The 26239-nt window shown below is 46.3% G+C and overlaps 1 protein-coding gene across 1 annotated transcript in view; it reads right to left on the reverse strand.

Annotated features, from left to right (window-relative positions):
- The window catches only part of LOC135518976 (coiled-coil domain-containing protein 80-like), a 48568-nt gene extending 25743 nt beyond the window's left edge, over window positions 1-22825 (reverse strand). Inside the window, 7 exon segments of the mRNA XM_064943970.1 lie at window positions 970-1106; window positions 6388-6544; window positions 7099-7464; window positions 7571-8124; window positions 8127-8174; window positions 8177-8359; window positions 21385-22825. Coding sequence (XP_064800042.1) covers window positions 970-1106; window positions 6388-6544; window positions 7099-7464; window positions 7571-8124; window positions 8127-8174; window positions 8177-8359; window positions 21385-22081 — 2142 coding nt within the window. The 5' untranslated portion in view covers window positions 22082-22825.
- Window positions 22826-26239: the final 3414 nt, after the last annotated feature.

The raw sequence follows: 26239 nt of genomic DNA on the forward strand, positions 1-26239 counted from the left end.
AACGGAGAAAGAGAGAGATAGAGAAACGGAGAAAGAGAGAGATACAGAAAGAGAGAGATACAGAGAGAGATAAATAGAGAAAGAGAGAGATATAGAGAAAGAGAGATAAACAGAGAGAGAGAGGGAGAGAGAGAGAGAGAGGGGGGGATACAGGGAATGAGAAAGAGGTACAGATGATATACAGAGAGAGAGAGAGAGATACAGAGAAAGAGGGCGATACGGAGATACAGAGAGAGAGGGAGAGATACAGGGAGGGAGAGAGACTGATAGAGAATGAGAGAGAGATACAGAGAGAGAGATACAGAGAGAGAGAGATACAGAGAGAGAGAAATAGAGAAAGAGAAATATAGAGAGAGAGAGAAACAGAAAGAGAAATAGAGAAAGAGAGAGATATAGAGAGAGAAACAGAAAGAGAAAGAGAAAGAGAGAGATACAGAGAGAGAGAGAGAAACAGAGAAAGAGAGAGAGAGAAACGGAGAAAGAGAGAGATAGAGAAAGAGAGAGATACAGAGAGAGATAAATAGAGAAAGAGAGAGATATAGAGAAAGAGAGATAAACAGAGAGAGAGAGGGAGAGAGAGAGAGAGAGGGGGGGATACAGGGAATGAGAAAGAGGTACAGATGATATACAGAGAGAGAGAGAGATACAGAGAAAGAGGGCGATACGGAGATACAGAGAGAGAGGGAGAGATACAGGGAGGGAGAGAGACTGATAGAGAATGAGAGAGAGATACAGAGAGAGAGATACAGAGAGAGAGAGATACAGAGAGAGAGAGAGAGATACAGACAGAAAGAGATACAGATAGAAAGAGAGAGAGTGAGATACAGAGAGAAATACAGAGAGAGAGATAGAGACAGAAAGAGAGAGATACCAAGAGAGAATGAAAGAGATACTGATAGACAGAGAGTTAACCCCATAGAAATCCTATGAAATGATTGTTCTAATTCATAATTGAATTGGTAACCCCACCTTGAATCCCATGTCAGTGTCAGTGACGACCATGTAGAAGTGGTTGAAAGTCATACTGAACTCCTTCCTCAGCTCTGTAATCACATCCTGGTTCACCAGGTCCTCCTGACGAAGACCCTTCATAGGCTTATCATTCTCTGAGAGAGAGAGAGAGAGAGAGAGAGAGACAGAGAGAGAGAGAGAGAGAGAGAGAGAGAGAGAGAACGAGAGAAAATGAAGAAAGAGTCAACATTTATTAAATTGTGCATAAAAGTGCATTTTCAGGTAAGGAAGCTGAAACAACAACAAAAACAAAGCATAGTACAACTACAGCCATTTGGGAAACACGGATTGGACATCCCCCTTCTAATCTGGCGACCGGATTGGTTGACATATGACCGACCAGAAGGCGTGTGCAGCCTCAATAGTAAACATAGGTCCATATCAGTCCTCAGCATGTTCAGGATATATCATTAGTGCTCCACCTATGCCTGTCTCTTCAGCTCTGCAAACATCAGAGTGGTAAGGCGGAGACGAGTGGAAGGGACTAAGAGTTGTTTTTTGATGAGCGTCTCTGAGGTAAAATAATTTCGAGGGCAGAGATTTACCACCCAAAAGGAGGGCAATCGTGTGTTTACTCTAGGTTTACTGCTTCCTCTACGGAGAAGAGACACACACGCACACACACCTCAGTCACTCACTCACACTGACACCCTCTCTATTACAAAACCCTGGCACTTCCCTCTCTCAAAAAGAGTTAAAGGAAGATGGCTGAAGCGGGAGAAGTCCACAGAGATTGATTCTTATTTTTATTTCCTTCTAATCTGAGGAATTTCTCACTCTGTTTTAACATGGATATTCCTTCTCAAACAAATGTATTCACAATTGTTTTCCTCCTCATTCTTGAAAACCATGTACCAGGTCTTCCTCTGTTTTCCTCCTCACTCTTGAAAAACAATGTACCAGGTCTTCCTCTGTTTTCCTTTGTTTTCGACTTGAATCCAGAACACCCAGAAGACCACAGCTGTCTTTAATATGAGGTGATGATAGAAGACCACAGCTGTCTTCATTATGAGGTGATGATAGAAGACCACAGCTGTCTTCAATATGAGGTGATGGTAGAAGACCACAGCTGTCTTTAATATGAGGTGATGATAGAAGACCACAGCTGTCTTCATTATGAGGTGATGATAGAAGACCACAGCTGTCTTCAATATGAGGTGATGGTAGAAGACCACAGCTGTCTTTAATATGAGGTGATGATAGAAGACCACAGCTGTCTTCATTATGAGGTGATGATAGAAGACCACAGCTGTCTTCAATATGAGGTGATGGTAGAAGACCACAGCTGTCTTTAATATGAGGTGATGATAGAAGACCACAGCTGTCTTCATTATGAGGTGATGATAGAAGACCACAGCTGTCTTCAATATGAGGTGATGGTAGAAGACCACAGCTGTCTTTAATATGAGGTGATGATAGAAGACCACAGCTGTCTTCAATATGAGGTGATGACAGAAGACCACAGCTGTCTTTAATATGAGGTGATGATAGAAGACCACAGCTGTCTTCATTATGAGGTGATGATAGAAGACCACAGCTGTCTTCAATATGAGGTGATGGTAGAAGACCACAGCTGTCTTTATTATGAGGTGGTGACAAAAATCCACAGCTCTCTTTAATATCAGGTGATGACAGAAGATCACAGCTCTCTTTAATATCAGGTGATGATAGAAGACCACAGCTGTCTTTAATATCAGGTGATGACAGAAGACCACAGCTCTCTTTAATATCAGGTGATGACAGAAGACCACAGCTCTCTTTAATATGAGGTGATGATCGAAGACCAGGGCTGTCTTCAGTAGTGACTATATGTTAAGTTACTGTATGTTTTGACTGTAAACCGATCATTCTCCACACCTAGGATGATGTTGACACAATATGTTAATTAGGGACCAAAACGTCTGAAATGCATCATGTTAGTGCCGTATCAACAAAGGTTTCACACCGATATAACTAATATGAAGATGAAGATTTTTTCAACCCAAAATCAAACCCTTTCTACAGAAAACATTTTCATCTTCACTTGGATTACATACAGTATACTGTATCTGTAGGTATATGGTTTCTAAGGAAAAGCAGTGTTTGAGTCCTATCTGGTTTGGGTAGGTTTTAATATTCACAGTGGGAACAACATCCCTTATACACTTTCTAATGAACTCAGTCACCGTGTTCGTGTATACATCAATGTTATTCTCCGAGGCTACCCAGAACATATCTCAGTTCACGTGATCAAAACAATATTTAAGCATGGATTCTGATTGGTCAGACCAGCGCTGAATAAACCTTAGCATGAGTACTTCCTGTTTGAGTTTCTGCCTGCATGAAGGGAGGAACAAAATGGAATCGTGATCTGATTTGCCGAATCGAGGGCGGGGGAGGGCCTTGTCGGCTTCCTGCAAGAGAGAATATCAGTGGTTGAGTGTTTTCCCAGCGCGAGTACTACAGTCAATATATTGATAGAACTTTGTTAGCGTTTTCCTCAAATTTGTTTTAATAAAATCCCCAGTGACAATAAATGTGGCCTCAGGATATGTGGTGTCCAATTTGCATAAAGTCCGGTGTAGATCCTTGAGGACCGTTGTGGTATCGGCTTGAGGGGGAATATACACGGCTGTGACTGTAACCCGAAGATAATTCTCTCGGGAGGTAATACGGTCAGCATGCGTTTTTTGGACACATATTTTGATATGAATATATGAATGAGATGCATGCATAAAACAGATATCTCTAGCTTAAACTGACAGATTTTGATGGGGATTTTTTACTTATGTCTCTTAGATTGACCAATGGGTGCTTCAATAGACTCTGAAGGATTACCTCAGAAAGCTTAGTTAAGATACGTTCTCACTGCTTCAGCCTGTCTTTCCTCTCAGTACCCTATCACTTTCACTTGCTCTGTCCTATCACCAGGCTTACTTAAAGATGAATCCAGATCTGCTTCTTTCCACTTTAATGTTCAGCCCAATGAGACATGGGTTCCAACCTGAATGTGTGTTTTGCTCATTTCCTGTCAATGATCCCACAGTTAGTTTCCTGTAACTGCCTATTATAGTCTACGGTGACATACAGAGGCCAATCAACTAAGCACACATCTGGTATGAGAGAGTAAACGCCATTACGTCTCATCTCTGGGAGCCAGAGGTATTTGCCGCTGTCACATTGTCATCATAACCAGTATGTTCAGTGTCATCGTTTGAGCCTCTGTGCTGCAGACACTGTAAAAACACCTGGAATCCTTCAGTTTAAGACAGAAGGGGTGAAATAAGGATACAACAGTCACAAGGTCCTTATTCAGTTTCCATCTGGAACTCGGTATGTAAGTTAGGGGACATGAAGGACTAGAGGAAATGTGTACAAGTGGAGAGGATATTTAAGACATGAATTACAGTAGGATTGAATATTTTACAAATACATTTACTTGAAGAACAGTGCAGATGAAGAGTTTGGTAACATAATGAGAGTTTGTGCTGTTTGTGTTGTCATTCAGTTATCAAACATTGCATCTGCACTGTTCTTCAAGTAAATTCATTTTTTTGTCAAATATTCAGTGGACATTTTAAAAGTAGTCCCTGTGCGGTTTGTTTAACTTTGCAATCATTGGTTTATGTTTGGCACATATTTTAAAGTAAAACAATCTGAGTCTCAGCATCAGTCTGTTAAAGTGGAAATGCTCAGTATCACCTGGAAGACACTAAACACTAAGAATGATCTAACCAGTACAACCAGAACGTTTATCTTCTCCTCCTGACACAGACCCCGTCTTCTCCTTCAGACCCGGACCCCGTCTTCTCCTCCTGACCCGGACCCCGTCTTCACCTCCTGACCCGGACCCCGTCTTCTCCTCCCTCCTGACCCGACCCCGTCTTCTCCTCCTGACCTGGATCCCGTCTTCTCCTCCTGACCCGGACCCACCCGGACCCCGTCTTCTTCCCGGACCCCGTCCTCCTGTCTTCTCCTCTCCTCCAGTCTTCTCCTCCTGACCCGGACCCCGTTCTTCTTCCCTCCTGACCCGGACCCCGTCTCTCTCCTCCTGACCCGGACCCCGTCTTCCTCCTGACCCGGACCCAGTGACCCGGACCCCGTCTTCTCCTCCTGACCCGGACCCCGTCTTCTCCTCCTGACCCGGACCCCGTCTTCTCCTCCTGACCCGGACCCCGTCTTCTCCTCCTGTCTTCTCCTCCTGACACCCCGGACCCGGACCCCCTTCTCCTCCTGACCCGACCCAGTCGGACCCCGTCTTCTCCTCCTGACCCGGACCCCGTCTTCCTCCTCCTGACCCGGACCCCCTCCTGTCTCCTCCTCCTGACCCGGACCCAGTGACCCGGACCCCGTCTTCTCCTCCCCGGACCCCGTGACCCGGACCCGGACCCGGACCCAGTCTTCTCCTCCTGACCCGGACCCCGTCTTCTCTCCTGGCCCACCCGGACCCCGTCTTCTCCTCCTGTCTTCTCCTCCAGTCTTCCCTCCTGACCCGGACCCCGTCTTCTCCTCCTGACCCGACCCTTCTCCTCCTGACCCGGACCCAGTCTTCTCCTCCTGACCCGGATCCAGTCTTCTCATCCTGACCCAGATCTTCTCCTCCTGACCCGCCCAGTCTTCTCCTCCTGACCCCCCGTCTTCTCCTCCTGACACGGACCCCGTCTTCTTCTCCTCCTGGACCCCGTCTTCTCCTCCTGACCTGGACCCTCTTCTCCTCCTGACCTGGACCCCGTCTTCTCCTCCTGACCTGACCCCGGGCCCAGACCCTGTCTTCTCCTCCTGGCCCAGACCCTGTCTTCTCCTCCTGGCCCAGACCCTGTCTTCTCCTCCTGGCCCAGACCCTGTCTTCTCCTGGCCCGGACCCTGAACTGGACCCTGTCTTCTCCTCCTCCTGAACTGGACCCTGTCTTCTCCCTCCTGACCCGGACCCTGTCTTCTCCTCCTGAACTGGACCCTGTCTTCTTCCTCCTGACCCTGTCCTGTTCTCCTCCTGACCCGGACCCTTCTCATCCTGAACTCTTCTCCTCCTGACCCGGACCATGTCTTCTCATCCTGAACTGGACCCTGTCTTCTCCTCCTGAACTGGACCCTGTCTTCTCCTCCTGACCCTGTCTTCTCCTCCTGACCCGGACCATGTCTTCTCATCCTGAACTGGACCATGTCTTCTCCTCCTGACCCGGACCATGTCTTCTCCTCCTGACCCGGACCCTGTCTTCTCCTCCTGACCCGGACCCTGTCTTTGTGAAACCCTTCCATATCTTACATCCTCTCTGTATACTGTTTACCATTCAATGTTTATAGTTCCCCATTCACCTCCATTCACCGAACCATTTGACACCACATTAAGATGGTGGTGTCGACCCTGTCTGTAGTGGTATGATGGTTTAAGGTATTTACCCAGCTGGTAGTGGTCTATCTTCATGGTGGAGTTGGTGAGTGAGCCAAAGATAGTGATGATGGAGACTTTCCTGATGGCCATCTCACACACCGTCTCCAGGTACTCATCCCTCTGTTGCAGGTACATAGTGCTCTCCTCACTGGGGGCTGTTATGATCTGGAGACACACACAGAGAAAGAAAGACTGGGTTAGACCGGGTTACACACACACACACACCGCTGTTGAGATTATGTTAACATTAGACAGTGGGGAGGGAGAGGATGAGGACTGTATTTCCCACCCTGCCCTTGGCTGCACACCTATGATCAAATTCTTGAAAGGCTATACTCCAATCTATAACAACACAACTATACATTCTGCTAGTAATCTAAAGCTGTTAAGTCAGTGAGAGGCAGTTTACTACAGCACTTATGTCAGTGCTATGACGTTTCTGGCAGTGTGCTACTGCTGCTATTGTATTGTGGCTTTGATATGTTCTTGGGATGTGGAACAAATTGTATTTAAATCAAATGTATTTTTGTTATTAGTTACAATATCCCATATATTGCTTCATTAGTTCTCTAAAGTCTTCTATTAGTTTCAGTGGTGCGTTTGTAGTCGTGACGGTTTCTCTGGGGATCCTGGCGCCACACCCAGAAACAAGGGGAAACACTTTTCTTACCACGAGTCATCGCTTGTTCTCAAAGCAGTCCAGGAAGGAAGCCACTTACCACGAGTCGTCTCCTGTTCTCAAAGTAGTCCAGGAAGGAAGCCAGGGATCCCCTAGAAGGCGGAGGCTTCTTGGTGGGCTTGTAGTACTCCTCTTTCTCAGGATTCTTCGACACCTTCTTACCGTTCTTCTTTCCGTTGTTTTTGCTCTCCTTCCCTGCCTTCGCTCCTCTCCTCTCGGCCTTGTCCCTCTTGGCGGCCTTGTCTGGTTTGCCCTTCTTCTTTTTCTTCTTCTTCTCAGTATTGTCGTGTTTTCCATTGCCCCTCTTGGCTGGGCTGACCTTTGTGTTGACCTCTGTCTGTGTCTCTGGGTTGCTGACGGTGGGCCGGCCAGATTCATACTTCTCCTCATACTCATTATTTAACACCTGGATGAGAGGAGAGGAGGATATTTAATTGATCACCAAAATCAAGGCTGATGCAACATTCTCAACAGCAATGTAATAAGTGAAATGTAATAAGTCCCCTGCATACCATCTCATTCTTCCTCTTGGTAGGTTTGCCCTTGGCGGGTTTGTGCTGGGTGGGCACCACTTCTGGCTGCTGACGGCCATTGTGGTCCTTCCCCTCCTTGTCTGTTCGGTTGTCCCCAGACGGGGTTGTCGTGGCTGCGTACCTGTCCCTCTCCCTGTCTCTGCCGTTATTGTAATTTGGCTCAGCCGTGGTCCTGGGGACAGCCAGCCAGTCAGGGGTGGTCTGGGCTTTTGTGGGTCTCTGGGTTGTGGTGGTAGTAGCAGTGGTGGTCTGTCGTGTGGTTGTAGTCTGTTTAGTTGTGGTCGTTGTAGTCTGTTTAGTTGTGGTTGTTGTGGGTTTTGGTGTGGTTGTCGTGGTGGCTTTTGTCGTGGTGGCTTTTGTCGTCTTTTGTCGGGTGGCTTTTGTCGTGGTGGCTTTTGTCGTGGTCCTTGTGGGTCGCATAGTTGTGGTAGTTGTCGCTGTGGTAGTTGTCGTTGGCCTCGTTGTCATTGTGGCAACAGTGGTGGTTGTCGTGGGTCTCCTCATTGGCTTCCTCACAGGCTTCCTCTCTGGGGCGGGTCTACCTGTCCACCTGTTTCCACTACCGTCCCTGAGTCTCCGCCCCCTCCTCCACCTGACCTTCTACTCCCGCCCCTTTACACTTCTGGACGAATCCTTTCTGTCGGATCTTCTCAAACTTCCTCACTGGTGCCTTGTCGATGACCTCGTACATGGCCTCCAGCCTGACTGGATAGGGATACCTCTCCTCCACCTGGAGGGTTTTCCTCAGGAGTACCATTCCAAACTTACCTGGACAGGGTGACAGATAAGAGAATACATTTACTTCATAAAATAGTCTGGATTTCATGGCTTTGGCCACAATCAACATGCAGAAAGGAGACAAGAAAGCATCCCAAACTTACCTGGAAAGACTCAGGTTGATGTTTTTTCCCTCACAATTTAATTTTAATGTTCACTGCTTTTCAGCATATCATATGCAGCAAAACATGCAAATTGCCAACACCACACACCCCTGTAACCCCCACATCAAACAGCTGACACGTTTGAATGGACTAGGACAGGTGTGACCAGTATGGTGATGGTTCATTGCTGGGTTGTTGGCGTTGTGTCACTAAGTTGGTTTGTTTTGTTAAAAACTGCTGAGGTATTGATGCTGGGTGCTGGGTTATTGGTGCTGGGTTATTGGTGCTGGGTTATTGGTGCTGGGTTATTGGTGCTGGGTTATTGAGATCACAGGAGGCTGCTGAGGGGAGGACGGATCACAATAATGGCTGGAACGGAGTAAATGGAATCAAGCACATGGAAACTAAAGGTTGACCGATTATGATTTTTCAACACCGATACCGATACTGATTATTGAAGGACCAAAAAAGTCGATACCGATTAATCGGATGATTTTTATTCTTATTTATTTGTAATAGTGACAATTACAACTATACTGAATGAACACTTATTTTAACTTAAAATAATACATCAATAATATCAATTTAGCCTCAAATAAATAATGAAACATGTTAATTTGGTTTAAATAATGCAAAAACAAAGTGTTGGAGAAGAAATTAAAAGTGCAATATGTGTCATGTAAAAGCTAACATGTTAAGTTCCTTGCTCAGAACATGAGAACATATGAAAGCTGGTGGTTCCTTTTAAAATGAGTCTTCAATATTCCCAGGTAAGAAGTTTTAGGTTGTAGTTATTATAGGAATTATAGGACTATTTCTCTCAATACGATTTCTCTCTATACGATTTGTATTTCATATACTTTTGACTATTGGATGTTCTTATAGGCACTTTAGTATTGCCAGTGTAACAGTATAGCTTCCGTCCCTCTCCTCGCTCCTACCTCCTACCTCGAAGCATCGTTACCCATCGCTCCACAAAATATGCAGCCCTTGCAGAGCAAGGGGAACAACTACTCCAAGTCTCAGAGCGAGTGACATTTGAAACGGTATTAGCGTGCACCCCGCTAACTCGCTAGCCATTTCACATCGGTTACTCCAGCCTAATCTCGGGAGTTGATAGGCTTGAAGTCATAAACAGCGCACGAAAGTGCTGTTTGAATGAATGCTTACGAGCCTGCTGCTGCCTACCATCACTCAGTCAGACTGCTCTATCAAATATCAAATCATAGACTTAATTATCGAACAACAAATCCAAGATGGCGTAGCAGTCAGACGTCTTTGTCTTTGTCTTGTCTCGTCCCATGTGTATATATATTTTTCCTTGCGTTCTTTTTAATATTCTTCCTAAACCTCAACTTCAAAATACTCTCCTGCAACCCGCCTCACCCAATGTGGTGTGGATGTTTTTTTTTTCCTGAAGTATTTCTATTTACCTCCGAACTGGAATACCTCAACTGAAGCCAGCTAGCTACCAGCTATCAGTCAGCTAACCACTGCTAGTGGTCATCAGCTAATCTTTAGCTCGGAAAGCTCTCGCCAGTTCGTACAACACATTTCAAACCAGAGCATACCGGACCTATTTTTCTCTACATATCCACAAATTCCTACCACAAACTCTGAACCTTTTCATCTGGATCATCACAGCTAGCTAACCGAAACCGGGGTTGACTACTCCTGGCTAACGTTTCTGTCCCGCAGCTAGCACCAACTAGCCTGTGGCTAGCCCATGCTAGACCCATCTCCTGGCTTACTCCTGGGCAACAATACCCGGACCCCTTCTACTGCCGGTACGGGCACGGAACCCCACCTATTCTCTACGACTGGAATACCAACATAATCTGCCCAAGGATTCCAACATGCCCCTCATTACATTTTTTACATTTAAGTCATTTAGCAGAGGCTCTTATCCAGAGCGACTTACAAATTGGTGAATTCACCTTCTGACATCCAGTGGAACAGCCACTTTACAATAGTGCATCTAAATCATTTAAGGGGGGAGAAGGATTACTTTATCCTATCCTAGGTATTCCTTGAAGAGGTGGGGTTTCAGGTGTCTCCGGAAAGTGGTGATTGACTCCGCTGTCCTGGCGTCGTGAGGGAGTTTGTTCCACCATTGGGGGGCCAGACCAGCAAACAGTTTTGACTGGGCTGAGCGGGAACTGTACTTCCTCAGTGGTAGGGAGGCGAGCAGGCCAGAGGTGGATGAACGCAGTGCCCTTGTTTGGGTGTAGGGCCTGATCAGAGCCTGGAGGTACTGCGGTGCCGTTCCCCTCACAGCTCCGTAGGCAAGCACCATGGTCTTGTAGCGGATGCGAGCTTCAACTGGAAGCCAGTGGAGAGAGCGGAGGAGCGGGGTGACGTGAGAGAACTTGGGAAGGTTGAACACCAGACGGGCTGCGGCGTTCTGGATGAGTTGAGTTAGCAGAACGGGGCAGCCGCGACGTCCGCTGCTCGGCCTGCTAGCTACCTAGAGCTACTTGGATTCCAACTAATTCCACAACTGGTGTATTGACGTCACCACACGAAGAGGCAAAAACAGACTTACCCCCATCGCAACGTCCACCACAGGTTAACTTGCTAAACCCAGTCTGTTAACTGCTAGTTTGCCTTCCCCATTCTGCTAACTGTTAGCTTGCCTGCCCCGTTCTGCTAACTGCTAGCTTGCCTGCCCCATTCTGCTAACTGCTAGCTCGCCTGCCCCGTTCTGCTAACTGCTAGCTTGCCTGCCCCGTTCTGCTAACTGCTAGCTTGCCTGCCCCGTTCTGCTAACTGCTAGCTTGCCTGCCCCGTTCTGCTAACTGCTAGCTTGCCTACCCCGTTCTGCTAACTGCTAGCTTGCCTGCCCCGTTCTGCTAACTGCTAGCTTGTCTTCTAACTGTTAGCGTGTTAGCGTTGGCCTGCTAACTGTCTGAATCGCCGTGTCCCCCAGTCAGCCCAACCACTCACTGGACCCATATGTTCACTAGGCTACGCATGCCTCTCTAATATCAATATGCCTTTTCCATTACTGTCCTGGTTAGTGACTACTGTCTTATTTCACTGTAGAGCCTCTAGCCCTGCTCAATATGCCTTAACCAACCATGTTGTCCCACCTCCTACATATGCGATGACATCACCTGCTTTAAACGTCTCTAGAGACTATATCTCTCTCATCATTACTGAATGCCTAGGTTTACCTCCAATGTACTCACATCCTACCTTACCTTTGTCTGTACACTATGCCTTGAAACTATGCTATCGTGCCCAGAAACCTGCTCCTTTTACTCTCTGTTCTGAACGCGCTAGACGGCCAGTTCGTATAGTCTTTAGCCGTGCCCTTATCCTACTTATCCTCTGTTCTTCTGGTGATGTAGAGGTTAATCCAGGTCCTGCAGAGCCTAGCTCCACTCCCACTCCCCGGGAGCTCTCATTTGTTGACTTCTGTAACCGTAAAAGCCTTGGTTTCATGCATGTTAACATTGGAGGCCTACTCCCTAAGTGTGTTTTACTCACTGCTTTAGCACGCTCTGCCAACCCGGATGTCTTAGCCATGTCTGAATCCTGGCTTAGGAAAACCACCAAAAACCCTGAAAACTCCATTGCTAACTGTAACATTTTCCTCCAAGATAGAACTGCCAAATGGGGCGGTGTTGCAATCTACTGCAGAGATAGCCTACAGAGTTCTGTATTACTATCCAAGTCTGTACCCAAACAATTTGAGCTTCTACTTTTAAAAATCCAACTTTCCAGAAACAAGTCTCTCACTGTTGCCGCTTGCTACAGACCTCCCTCTGCCCCCAGCTGTGCACTGGATACCATATGTGAATTGATTGCCCCCATCTATCTTCTGAGCTTGTGCTACTAGGTGACCTAAACTGGGACATGCTTAACACCCCGGCCATTCTACAATCCAAGCTTGATGCCCTCAATCTCACACAAATTATCAATGAACCTACCAGGTACAACTCCAAATCCGTAAGCATGGGCACCCTCATAGATGTCATCCTAACTAACTCGCCCTCCAAATACACCTCTGCTGTTTTCAATCAAATCTCAGCGATCACTGCCTCATTGCCTGCATCCGTAATGGGTCTGCGACGAAACAACCACCCCTCATCACTGTCAAACACTCCCTAAAACACTTCTGCGAGTAGGCCTTTCTAATCTACCTGGCCGGGATATCCTGCAATGACATTGACCTCATCTCGTCAGTAGATGATGCCTGGCTATTCTTTAACCTCTTGAACCTCTGTGGGCAGTATTTCATTTTTGGATGAAAAACGTTCCCGTTTTAAACAAGATATTTTGTCACGAAAAAGATGCTTGACTATGCATATAATTGACAGCTTTGGAAAGAAAACACTCTGACGTTTCCAAAACTGCAAAGATATTATCTGTGAGTGCCACAGAACTGATGCTACAGGCGAAACCAAGATGAAATTTCAAACAGACAATGCCCCAAGATTTTGAATTTGCTGTGTTCCAATGTCTCTTTATATGGCTGTGAATGCGCAAGGAATGAGCCTACACTTTCTGTCGTTTCCCCAAGGTGTCTGCAGCATTGTGACGTATTTGTAGGCATAACATTGGAAGATTGACCATAAGAGACTACATTTACCAGGTGTCCGCCTGGTGTCCTCCGTCGAAATTATTGCGTAATCTCCAGCTGCATGCACGTTTCTATTTGGTTCAGAAGAGAAAGGCAACTGCCACGAATGATTTACCTTCGAATAGATATGTGAAAAACACCTTGAGGATTGATTCTAAACAACGTTTTCCATGTTTCTGTCGATATTATGGAGTTAATTTGGAAAAAAGTTTGGCGTTGTAATGACTGAATTTTCTGGTTTTTTTTTAGCCAAACGTGATGAACAAAACGGAGCGATTTCTCCTACACAAATAATCTTTTTGGAAAAACTGAACATTTGCTATCTAACTGAGAGTCTCCTCATTGAAAACATCCAAAGTTCTTCAAAGGTAAATTATTTTATTTGAATGCTTTTCTTGTTTTTGAGAAAATGTTGCCTGCTGAATGCTAGGCTTAATACTATGCTAGGCTATCAATACTCAAATGCTTGTGTAGCTTTGGTTGAAAAGCATATTTTGAAAATCTGAGATGACAGTGTTGTTAACAAAAGGCTAAGCATGTGAGCTAATATATTTATTTCATTTCATTTACGATTTTCAAAAGTAGTTAACGTTGCATTATGCTAATGAGCTTGAGGCTATAAATAGGATCCCGGATACGGGATTGCTCGTCGCATGAAGTTAACAAACAGATTACCAATCATTTCGAATCCCACCGTATCTTCTCCGCTATGCAATCTGGTTTCAGAGCTGGTCATGGGTGCACCTCAGCCACGCTCAAGGTTCTAAACAACATCATAACCGCCATCGATAAGAGACATTAATGTGCAGCCGTATTCATCGACCTGGCCAAGGCTTTTGAATCTGTCAATCACCACATTCTTATTGGCAGACTCGGCTGCCTTGGTTTCTCAAATGACTGCCTCGCCTGGTTTACCAACTACTTCTCAGACAGAGTTCAGTGTGTCAAATCGGAGGGCCTGTTGTCCAGACCTCTGAGGATTAAACCACAGGGCTGACTCTCTTCTCTGTATACATCAATGATGTTGCTCTTGCTGTTGGTGATTCGCTGATACACCTCTATGCAGACGACACCATTCTGAATGCCTCTGGCCCCTCTTTGGACACTGTGTTAACTAACCTCCAGATGAGCTTCAATGCCATACAACTCTCCTTCAGTGGCCTCCAACTGCTCTTAAACACAAGTAAAACTAAATGCATGCTATTCAATCGATCACTGCCCGCACCTGCTCGCCCGTCCAGCATCACTACTCTGGACGGCTCTGACTTAGAATATGTGGACAACTACAAATTCCAGTCTGGTTACAATGTAAACTCTCCTTCCAGACTCACATTTAGCATCTCCAATCAAAATTAAATCGGCTTTCTATATTGCAACAACGCATTCTTCACTTATGCTGCCAAACATACCCTCGTAAAACGAACCATCCTACCAATCCTTGACTTCGGTGATGTCATCTATAAAATAGCCTCCAACACTCTACTCAACAAACTGGATTCAGTCTATCACATTGCCATCCGTTTTGTCACCAAAGCCCCATACACGACCCACCATTGCGACCTGTATGCTCTTGTTGGTTGGCCCTAAAACTTCATACTCGTCGCCAAACCCACTGGCTACAGGTTATCTACAAGTCCCTATGCTTTATCTTGGCCAGGTCACAGTTGCAAATGAAAACTTGTTCTCAACTTGCCTACCTGGTTAAATAAAGGTGAAATAAGAAAATACAAATGAATGTATAACATAATAACACACAGAAATACGAGCCTTTGGTCATTAATATGGTGATTTCGAAGAAAAAAAAGGTCTATTCTTTCAGTGAAATATGGAACCGTTCAGTATTTTATCTTACGGGTGGCATCCCTATGTCTAAATATTGCTGTTACATTGCACAACCTTCAATGTTATGTCATAATTATGTACAATTCTGCAAAATTAGTTACAGTCTTAGTTAGGAATAGGAGTTCGCAATGAGCCAGGCGGCTCAAACTGCTAAATATACCCTGACTCTGCTTGCACAGAACGCAAGAGAAGTGACACAATTTCCCTTGTTAATTTTAAAAGATATTCATGCTAACAGGCAATATTAACTAAATATGCAGGTTTAAAAACATATACTTGTGTGTTGATTTTAAAGGAAGGCATTGATGTTTATGGTTAGGTACATTGGTGCACCGGCTTTTTTCGCAAATGCGCTTGTTAAATCCTCACCCGTTTGTCGAAGTAGGCTGTGATTCGATGAGAAATTAACTGGCACCGCATCGATTTAATGCACGCTAGGACACGCTAGATAAACTAGTAATATCGTCAACCACGTATAGTTAACTAGTGATTCTGTTAAGATTGATTGTTTATTATAAGATATGTTTAATGTTAGCTAGCAGCTTACCTTGGTTTCTTGCTGCCCTCTCATAACAGGTAGTCAGCCTGCTCAACGCAGGCTCCTCGTGGAGTGCAATGTTATGCAGGTGGTTAGAGCGATGTGCCAGTAACAGGAAGTTTGCAAAACGAATCCCGAGCTGACAAAGTAAAACATCTGTCATTCTGCCCCTGAACTGTCATGTCTTGTTATGTCTGTTCCTGTCCTTTCTCTTCACTCTGTCTCTCTCTGCTGGTCTTTTTAGGTTACCTTCTCTGTCTCTCATTCTTCAGCTGTTCTACATCTCCCCTAACTAGCTCATTCAATCTTTCCCACCTGTTCTCTCTTCCCCCTCTGATTAGGTCTCTATTTCTCTCTCTGTTCCTGCTACTTTCAGTGTCTGATTCTTGTTTGTGTTTTTGATGCCAGAAGCAAGCTGTCGTCTCGTTTGCTTCCACCTTGTCCTATCCTGTCGGAGTCTGCCTGGCAGGTGCATCCTGCATTATACTACGTTCTTTTGTTCCATTGACTACGTTGGAAGAGGATTTATGCCATTCCTGTTTTTCATTAAAGAACTCTGTTTTCTGTTAAAACCGCTTTTGGGTCTTCACTCAAGTACATAACAGAAGAATCAGACCAAGAATGGACCCAGCGGCTCCGGACCCTTTTCACTCCGCCGTCGAGATCCAGGGAGCGATGCTAGGCAGACACGAGGAGGAATTGTCTGCTGCTCGACATGCCGTTGAGACCCTGGCTGTCCAAGTCTCCGACCTCACAAGACAGGTTCACCAACTCCACCTCGATTCACCGCCCACTTCCAGGGTTTCCGAGTCTCCGGAGCCCAGGATCAACAACCCGCCGTGTTACTCTGGGAGCCCACTGAGTGCCGCTCATTCCTCACTCAGTGTGATGTGGTGTTCTCTCTCCAGCCCAACACTTACTCCAGGAGCGCAGCCCGCATCGCCTACGTCATTTCTCTCCTTACCGGACGGGCGCGTGAGTGGGGCACGGCAATCTGGGAGGCGAGGGCTGAGTGTATTAACCAGTATCAGGACTTTAAGGAGGAGATGATACGGGTTTTTGACCGTTCTGTTTTTGGCGAGGAGGCTTCCAGGGCCCTGTCTTCCCTATGTCAGGGGAATCGATCCATAACGGATTATTCTATTGAGTTTCGCACTCTCGCTGCCTCTAGTGACTGGAACGAGCCGGCTTTGCTCGCTCGTTTTCTGGAGGGTCTCCTCGTCGGGGTTAAGGATGAGATCCTCTCCCGGGAGGTTCCTTCCAGTCTGGACTCCTTAATAGCTCTCGCTATTCGCATAGAGCGACGGTTTGATCTTCGTCGCCGAGCTCGTGGAAAGGAGCTCGCGTTCTCCGTGCTCCCCTCTCCACATCACTGCCACCTGCCGCATCACTGCCACCCTCCTCCGCCGGCTCGGATGCTGAGCCTATGCAGCTGGGGGGTATCCGCATATCGGCCAAGGAGAAGGAACGGAGAATCACCAATCGCCTCTGTCTCTACTGCGGCTCCGCTGGTCATTTTGTCACCTCATGTCCAGTAAAAGCCAGAGCTCATCAGTAAGAGGAGGGCTACTGGTGAGCGCAACTACTCAGGCCTCTCCTTCTGGATCACGCACTACCTTTCCGGTCCATCTCCGCTGGCCCGGTTCATCTGCTTCCTGCAGTGCCTTGATAGACTCTGGGGCGGAGGGCTGTTTTATGGACGAGACCTGGGCTCAGGAACATGACATTCCTCTCAGACAGTTAGGGGAGCCCACAGCCTTGTTCGCTTTAGATGGTAGTTCTCTCCCCAAGATTCAGCGTGAGACGCTGCCTTTAACCCTCACTGTCTCTGGTAATCATAGCGAAACCATTTCTTTTTTAATTTTTTCGTTCACCTTTTACACCTGTTGTTTTGGGTCATCCCTGGTTAGTGCGCCATAACCCTTCTATTAATTGGTCTAGTAATACTATCCTATCCTGGAATGTTTCTTGTCATGTGACCTGTTTAATGTCTGCTATCCCTCCTGTTTCCTCTGTCTCTTCTTCACAGGAGGAGCCTGGCGATTTGACAGGGGTGCCGGAGGAGTATCACGATCTGCGCACGGTGTTCAGTCGTTCCAAGGCCACTTCTCTCCCTCCACACCGGTCGTATGACTGTAGTATTGATCTCCTTCCGGGAACTACTCCCCCCGGGTAGATTATACTCTCTGTCGGCTCCCGAACGTAAGGCTCTCGAGGATTATTTGTCGGTTTCGCTCGACGCCGGTACCATAGTCTCCTCCTCCTCTCCCGCCGGGAGCGGGGTTTTTTTTTCAGAAGAAGGACGGGTCCCTGCGCCCATGCGTGGATTATCGAGGCTGAATGACATAACAGTTAAGAATTGTTATCCGCTTCCTCTTATGTCTTCAGCCTTCGAGATCCTGCAGGGAGCCAGGTTTTTCACCAAATTGGACCTTCGTAACGCCTACCATCTCGTGCGCATCAGGGAGGGGGACGAGTGGAAGACGGCGTTTAACACTCCGTTAGGGCACTTTGAATACCGGGTTCTTCCTTTCGGCCTCGTTAACGCTCCAGCTGTCTTTCAGGCACTAGTTAACGACGTCCTGAGAGACATGCTGAACATTTTTGTTTTCGTTTACATGGACGATATCCTGATTTTTTCACCGTCTCTCTCGATTCATGTTCAGCACGTGCGACGCGTCCTCCAGCGCCTTTTGGAGAACTGTCTTTATGTGAAGGCTGAGAAGTGCATTTTTCATGCCGCCTCTGTCCCTTTTCTCGGTTCCGTTATTTCCGCTGAGGGCATTAAGATGGATCCCGCTAAGGTCCAGGCTGTCATTGATTGGCCCGTTCCTAAGTCACGCGTCGAGCTGCAGCGCTTTCTGGGCTTCGCTAATTTCTATCGTCGTTTCATCCGTAATTTCGGTCAGGTGGCAGCTCCCCTCACAGCCCTTACTTCTGTTAAGACGTGCTTTAAGTGGTCCGTTTCCGCCCAGGAGCTTTTGATCTTCTTAAGAATCGTTTTACATCCGCTCCTATTCTTGTTACACCTGACATCTCTAGACAGTTTGTTGTTGAGGTTGACGCGTCAGAGGTGGGCGTGGGAGCCATTCTTTCTCAGCGCTCTCTCTCTGACGGCAAGGTCCATCCTTGCGCGTTTTTCTCTCATCGCTTATCGCCGTCAGAACTTAACTATGATGTTGGTAATCGCGAACTGCTCGCCATCCGCTTAGCCCTAGGCGAATGGCGACAGTGGTTGGAGGGCGACCGTTCCTTTTGTCGTTTGGACTGACCATAGGAACCTTGAGTACATCCGTTCAGCCAAACGACTTAATGCGCGTCAGGCTCGTTGGGCTCTGTTTTTCGCTCGTTTCGAGTTTGTTATTTCTTATCGTCCGGGCTCAAAAACACCAAGCCTGATGCTTTATCTCGTCTCTTCAGTTCTTCTGAGGTCTCCTCCGACCCCGAGGGGATTCTCCCTGAGGGCGTGTTGTCGGGTTGACTGTTTGGGGAATTGAGAGGCAGGTAAAGCAAGCACTCGCTCACACTCCGTCGCCGCGAGCTTGTCCTAGGAACCTTCTGTTCGTTCCCGTTCCTACTCGTCCGGCCGTTCTTCAGTGGGCCCACTCTGCCAAGTTAGCCGGCCACCCCCGCGTTCGGGGTACGCTTTCCATTCGCCAGCGTTTCTGGTGGCCCACTCGGGAACGTGACGCGCGTCGATTTGTCGCCGCTTGTTCGGTCTGCGCGCAGACTAAATCTGGGAACTCTCCTCCTGCCGGCCGTCTCAGACCGCTTCCCATTCCCTCTCGACCGTGGTCTCACATCGCTTTAGATTTTATCACCGGACTGCCTTCATCAGCGGGAAGACAGTTATTCTTACGGTTGTCGATAGATTCTCTAAGGCGGCTCATTTCATTCCTCTCGCTAAGCTCCCTTCTGCTAAGGAGACGGCTCAGATCATTATCGAGAATGTTTTTCGAATTCATGGCCTTCCGTCTGACGTCGTTTCCGACAGAGGCCCGCAGTTCACGTCTCAATTTTGGAGGGAGTTTTGCCGTTTGATTGGGGCTTCCGTCAGTCTCTCGTCCGGCTTTCATCCCCAGTCTAACGGTCCAAGCCGAACGGGCCAATCAGACTGTTGGTCGCATTTTACGCAGTCTTTCTTTTCGTAACCCTGCGTCTTGGTCAGAACAGCTCCCCTGGGCAGAGTACGCCCACAACTCGCTTCCTTCGTCTGCTACCGGTCTATCTCCTTTTCAGAGTAGCCTCGGGTACCAGCCTCCGCTGTTCTCATCTCAGCTCGCCGAGTCCTGCGTCCCCTCCGCTCAGGCTTTTGTCCAGCGTTGCGGCGCACCTGGAAGGGGGTCAGGTCGGCACTTTGCCGTAATAGGGCGCAGACTGTGAGGGCCGCTAATAAGCGTAGGACCAAGAGTCCTAGATATTGTTGCGGTCAGAGAGTATGGCTCTCCACTCAGAACCTTCCCCTTAAGACAGCTTCTCGCAAGTTGGCCCCGCGGTTCATTGGTCCGTTCCGTATTTCTCAGGTCATTAATCCTGTCGCAGTGCGACTTCTTCTCCTGCGCTATCTTCGTCGCGTTCACCCGGTCTTCCATGTCTCCTGTGTTAAGCCCGTTCTTCGCGCCCCCGCTCGTCCCTCCCCCCATCCTTGTCGAGGGCGCGCCCATCTACAGGGTTCGTAGGATTTTGGACATGCGCCCTCGGGGCCGTGGTCATCAGTACCTAGTGGATTGGGAGGGGTACGGTCCTGAAGAGAGGAGTTGGGTTCCCTCTCGGGACGTGCTGGACCGTTCGCTGATCGATGATTTCCTCCGTTGCCGCCAGGTTTCATCCTCGAGTGCGCCAGGAGGCGCTCGGTGAGTGGGGGGTACTGTCATGTCTTGTTATGTCTGTTCCTGTCCTTTCTCTTCACTCTGTCTCTCTCTGCTGGTCTTTTTAGGTTACCTTCTCTGTCTCTCATTCTTCAGCTGTTCTACATCTCCCCTAACTAGCTCATTCAATCTTTCCCACCTGTTCTCTCTTCCCCCTCTGATTAGGTCTCTATTTCTCTCTCTGTTCCTGCTACTTTCAGTGTCTGATTCTTGTTTGTGTTTTTGATGCCAGAAGCAAGCTGTCGTCTCGTTTGCTTCCACCTTGTCCTATCCTGTCGGAGTCTGCCTGGCAGGTGCATCCTGCATTATACTACGTTCTTTTGTTCCATTGACTACGTTGGAAGAGGATTTATGCCATTCCTGTTTTTCATTAAAGAACTCTGTTTTCTGTTAAAACCGCTTTTGGGTCTTCACTCAAGTACATAACATGAACAAGGCAGTTAACCCACTGTTCTTAGGCCGTCATTGAAAATATGAATGTGTTCTTAATAACTGACTTGCCTAGTATAATAAAGGTTAAATAAAAGTGTAAAAAACAAAATACAGATTACCGATTGTTATGAAAACTTGAAATCGGCCATTCCGATTAATCGGTCGACCTCTAATGGAAACCAACTGTTTGATGTATTTGATACCATTCAACCTATTCCCGCTCCATCCATTACTATGAGCCCGCCCTCCCCAATTAAGGTGCCACCAACCTCCTGTGATTGAGATATGACCAAGTGGCTCAGATCAGAAGAGATGTTGCTTAGTAGGGGCTTGGCTTTGATATAGTTCATTTTGGGCACCTGTGACAGTAAATGCCATTCCGGTTCATCTGTTCTGTTGTATTGTTATCACATATTAATACTGAACACTTTTGTAGTTTTAAAGAAGCTTGAAAGTATCAGTGTTCCTCAAGATCCTATGCATACCCCAATGCTGGTATATGCAAACAATAATGTTATTGGAATATGTAATGTGCAAAAGGAAGGACATTTTTCATATACAAACTTATCGTGATGAACAGGAGTGACAGATCTGCCAACACTAAAGGAGTAGGGGATAGTTATCAGATAGGACCATGTCTTTACCTTTCTCCAGTTTGAGGAAGGTCATGAGGCGGGGGATGAGCGCTGTGTCCAAAGGTTCCTCCATCACCTTCCCCTCTCTGGTGATCCGCCTCACCTTCCCACCCATCTCCCCCTCCTGGTGGAATATCACGATCTGCTGCACATGCCGCTCCGCCAGCTCACAGTACACGTCTGGCTTCAGCAGAGTCATCATTAGCCGGTAGTAACCGTCTGAATCGTGGGGGGCAGAAATCACCAGAATTCGGTTTTTCCCTGCAAAGCTCGCCAGGAGGTTAGGTGAGCCTGCACTGCTTGGTATGCGGGTCTGTCTGGTCCTCACCCCGAGAGCGCCTTCATCCTGAAGCATGACAGGCTGGAGAGGAACACGCTGCCCGGCTGCCCTTCTCCCTACTGCCCCTGCCAGCGCTCCACCTCGTCTGCCTTGTCCAGCCCCTGTCCTGGCCCGAGGAACAGAGGCCTGGTCTGCCTGCATGTCCTCCCCGCGCCTAGCGCTGATACCGGTGGGCACCGAGGCTGAGCTGAGTCCAGGGCGGGAGGTCCCTCTCCCTCCGACAATGCGCTTTCTTTCGGCTGTGCCCGGCTGCAGACGCCCGTTGTTGAGTATGCGCATCTGTTTGAGATGGGTCTGTTTGTCTGCGTGTCCTGCCCACGCTAACAGACAGAGCAGGAACAGACCCAGAACAAACGCTCCCCGCATTATGGGAAGCTGTCAATTACAATGAACAATCTGACAGAGTGAAAAATATCCAATAGTACACATGGGACCTGTATCCCTATTTAGAACATTTATTTTCAGCAAATAAAAAATACAGTACAGCGCAGTAAAAAATAGAGTGCAAGAGAGAGGCAAACACTTTAGTGTTGTGTTTCAAAGCATGCCTTTAGTTTTCGCAGTTAACCCAACACACTACTTCACCAGCCTGCTATCAACATGACAGCTGCACAACAACGCAGACAGGAAAACTCAACAAATTAGCCACTCATTGACGGAGTCAGCAATTCCCAAAAATAATTCCGGGTATTAGAAACCGTTATTCCAAACCTCCAAGTTCAGCTCTCCAAATCACCACACTATTTAGGAAAATACACTGACTTTGCGCTACCGGAATTTCTTTGCATATCAGTTATACACTCCAAGTGTACACAGCATTTTAACATCCACAAGTTAACAAGTTAACTGATAGAGCACTCTCGAAAATGAATGCGTTTTACTTCATTCTCTGACCGTTATTTGAAAAGACTGTCCAACTTTCCAAATAAGCCATCTAAAAAGCTGGAAGTTTTAGGCATGGAAGGCTTTTCCGGATTCAAGATGAAAATCTGTAGAGAGTGGCTCTTCTGTATGGGAAACGCATCTCTATCTCCAGTCTCCTGATTTCCCAACCTAAAACTCTGGCGCTATCCGAGTAATGTCCACACAAACCATCTGCCCTGCCAAGACTCTTCTCGCTGGCGCGGCAGCGCTACACAGCACCAGCCCCTGCACAGCGGGTTGCCAGTTGAAAACTAAATCTCTTTATCTGGAAATGTTGTAGTCTATCAGTCTTTTAGGAAACCCTTCTGAATAAAACTACTATTGTAAAACACCAAATGATTCACAAAATACAATATCTAATGTATTGATTTATTTTACTTTTACTGCTCATTTTAATTCAATTTAAATTTTATTCACAACTGGCAACCTAGCTGGAGGGAACACTCTGGGAAGAGAACTGACCATAGCTAATCTCAATGTCAAGTTCCTCCCATAAACTGTAATGAGGAACGGCTTCTATTGCCCACATCCATTCCCTTTGAAATGTTCCAAAATAGCCGGGGCTTTCCCCATGCAAGACTTGTTCAATGGCAACAATAATAAATACGCGGCGCATTAAAGATCAATGGACTTTTGGGTCATTTAAGAACTGAAAGCTGTGTTAAATTTAGACTGAGACTTTGGCAGTGCATCTATTCTCCTCTAAACTGTAGGCTACATATTATTACTGTAAGCCTCCACAGAGTCAAGTTGTGTAACTATGATATGTATCCCTCTGTATACTTCATAAAATATAATTACAATGCATTATAACCTCTTTATACGATTCTCATTTAGCCCACAGGAGTTTTTTCAACCGCTCAGCTCAGCTCATTGCCAACATGGGTTGAACAGCCTGGTTTGTAGCCAAGTTTACTGCCTCATCTCTCATGGGTTCTCTGCCATGCTTATATTTCCAGAAGTGTTTCAAGATGAAAGTTGCAAAGGTGCGTGCATGTGTGCGTGCGTGCGTGCGTGCGAGTGAGAGAGCGAGTGAGAGAGTGAGTGAGCTAGTGAGCGAGTGAGTGAGCTAGTGAGCGAGTGAGCGAGTGAGCGAGCGAGCGAGTGAGTGCACCGCTGCAATAGTTCTTCATCAGACAGGGACACCTGATGAGATATAATCTATCAGTTCTGTATGGAACTATACAAAGTAGCAGGAAAAGTGCAAACTATCAGTCCATGTGCAACTGTAACACTTCAATTACAGTGTATATATATATATGTACACACACATACACGCAGTACCAGTCAAAAGTTTGGACAAACCTGCTCATTCCAGAGTTTTTCTTTATTTTTACTATTTCTACATTGTCGAATAGTGAAAACATCAAAACTATGAAATAACACATATAGAATCATGTAGTAACCAATAAAAAAGTGTTAAACAAATCCACATCTATTTTATATATGAGATTCTTCAAAGTACAGTGGCTTGCAAAAGTATTCACCCCCTTTGTCATTTTTCCTATTTTCTTGCCTTACAACCTGGAATTGAAATGGATTTTTTGGGGGTTGTATAATTTTATTACCCAACACGACTACCACTTTGAAGATGCAAAATATGTTTTATTGTGAAACAAACAAGAAATAACACACAAAAACGGAAAACTTGAACGTGCATAACTCTTCACCCCCCAAAGTCAATACTTTGTAGAGGCACCTTTTGCAGCAATTACAGCTGCAAGTCTCTTGGGGTATGTCTCTATAAGCTTGGCATGTCCAGCCACTGGGATTTCACCCCATACTTCAATGCAAAACTGCTCCAGCTCCTTCAAGTTGGATGGGTTCCTCTGATGTACAGCAATTTTAAGTCATTGCACAGATTCTCAATTGGATTGAGGTCTGGGCTATGACCAGGCCATTCCAAGACATTTAAATGTTTCCCCTTAAACCACTCGAGTGTTTCTTTAGCAGTATGCTTGGGGCCATTGTCCTGCTGAACAGTGAACATGCGTCCCAGTCTCAAATCTCTGGAAAACTAAAACAGGTTTCCCTAAAGAATTCCCTGTATTTAGCGCCATCCATCAATTTCTGTTAGAGATCGTGCTACTTTTTTCAAAATTCTGTTAAATATCGCTCAACATTTCAACGTCCTGCTACTCATGCCAGGAATATAGTATATGCATATGATTAGCATGTGTGCATAGAAAACACTCTGAAGTTTCTAGAACTGGTTCAATGGTGTCTGTGACTATAACAGAACGAGTTCCGTTGTCAAAATCGCAAGAAAACCTCATCACAAAATCTACAAAGAATAAATCCATCCGCCAGTGTTTGTATTGTCTAAGGCTTGTCATAAATGATGGAACTGTGTTTGCAATTCCTACAGATTCCACACGATGTCTCCAGTGTTGTGATTACCAGGGCCCTTTTTCCTTGGTTCGATTGGTCAATAGCACATCCCGTCTTCAGGTGCGCAACTGAAAAAAATGTCAGTGAGGAACTGGACTTCGTTTTGTAAACGTCTAGTTATTGAATACAGATCGCTCCGTGATCAATTTGATCGCTTAGTAACGTTTACTAATACCTAAACTTGGATTACAGAAGTAGGTTGAAGTGTTTTGTCAAAGTTTATAGGCAACTTTATGAATTTAAAAAAATTACGTTGTGTTGGGAAAGGTGCCTTTTTACATGGATTTCACGGTGTTCATAAATGGACATTTTGGGTATATATGGACCGATTTAATCGAAAAAAGACCCAATTGTGATGTTTATGGGACATATAGGAGTGCCAACAAAGAATCTCGTCAAAGGTAATGAATGTTTTATATTTTATTTCTGCGTTTTGGGTAGCGCCGGCTACGCTCATTTCTTTGTTTACGTCCCCTTTGTGTGTTTCTGGGGGCTGCATGCTATCAGATAATAGCTTCTCATGCTTTTTTTTTACAAATCTGACATGTTGGCTATATTCACAACGAGTGTGGCTTGAATTGAGTACCCTGCATGTGAATTTTTATGAAAGTTTGAGTTTTAACAAGTACAATTAGTTAACCACTCTTCCGTAAAGCCCATCTCTGTGGAGTATACGGCTTAATAATAATAAGAGGCTTGCTTGGGCCAGGAAACACGAGCAGTGGACATTAAACTGGTGTAAATATGTCCTTTGTTCTGGAGTCCAAATTGAAGATTTTTGTTTCCAACTGCCTTGTCTCGGTGAGACGCGATGTGGGTGAACAGATGATCTCCGCATGTGTATTTCCCACCGTTAAGCATGGAGGAGGTGGTATGGTGTGGGGTTGCTTTGCTTTGCTTTGCTGGTGACGCTCTGTGATTTATTTAGAATTCAAGGCACACCTAACCAGCATGTCTACCACAGCATTTTGCAGCAATACGCCATCCCATCTGGTTTGTGCTTAGTGGGACTATCAGTTTGTTTTTCAACAGGACAATGACCCAACACACCTCCAGGCTGTGTAAGGGCTATTTGACCAAGAAGGAGAGTGATGGAATGCTGCATCGGATGACATGGCCTCCACAATCACCGACCCCAACCAAACTGAGATGGTTTGGGATGAGTCAGACCGCAGAGTGAAGGAACAGCTGACAACAAGTGCTTAGCAT

Source organism: Oncorhynchus masou, chromosome 29 (assembly GCF_036934945.1).
Source record: "Oncorhynchus masou masou isolate Uvic2021 chromosome 29, UVic_Omas_1.1, whole genome shotgun sequence".
Lineage (NCBI taxonomy): Eukaryota > Metazoa > Chordata > Actinopteri > Salmoniformes > Salmonidae > Oncorhynchus > Oncorhynchus masou.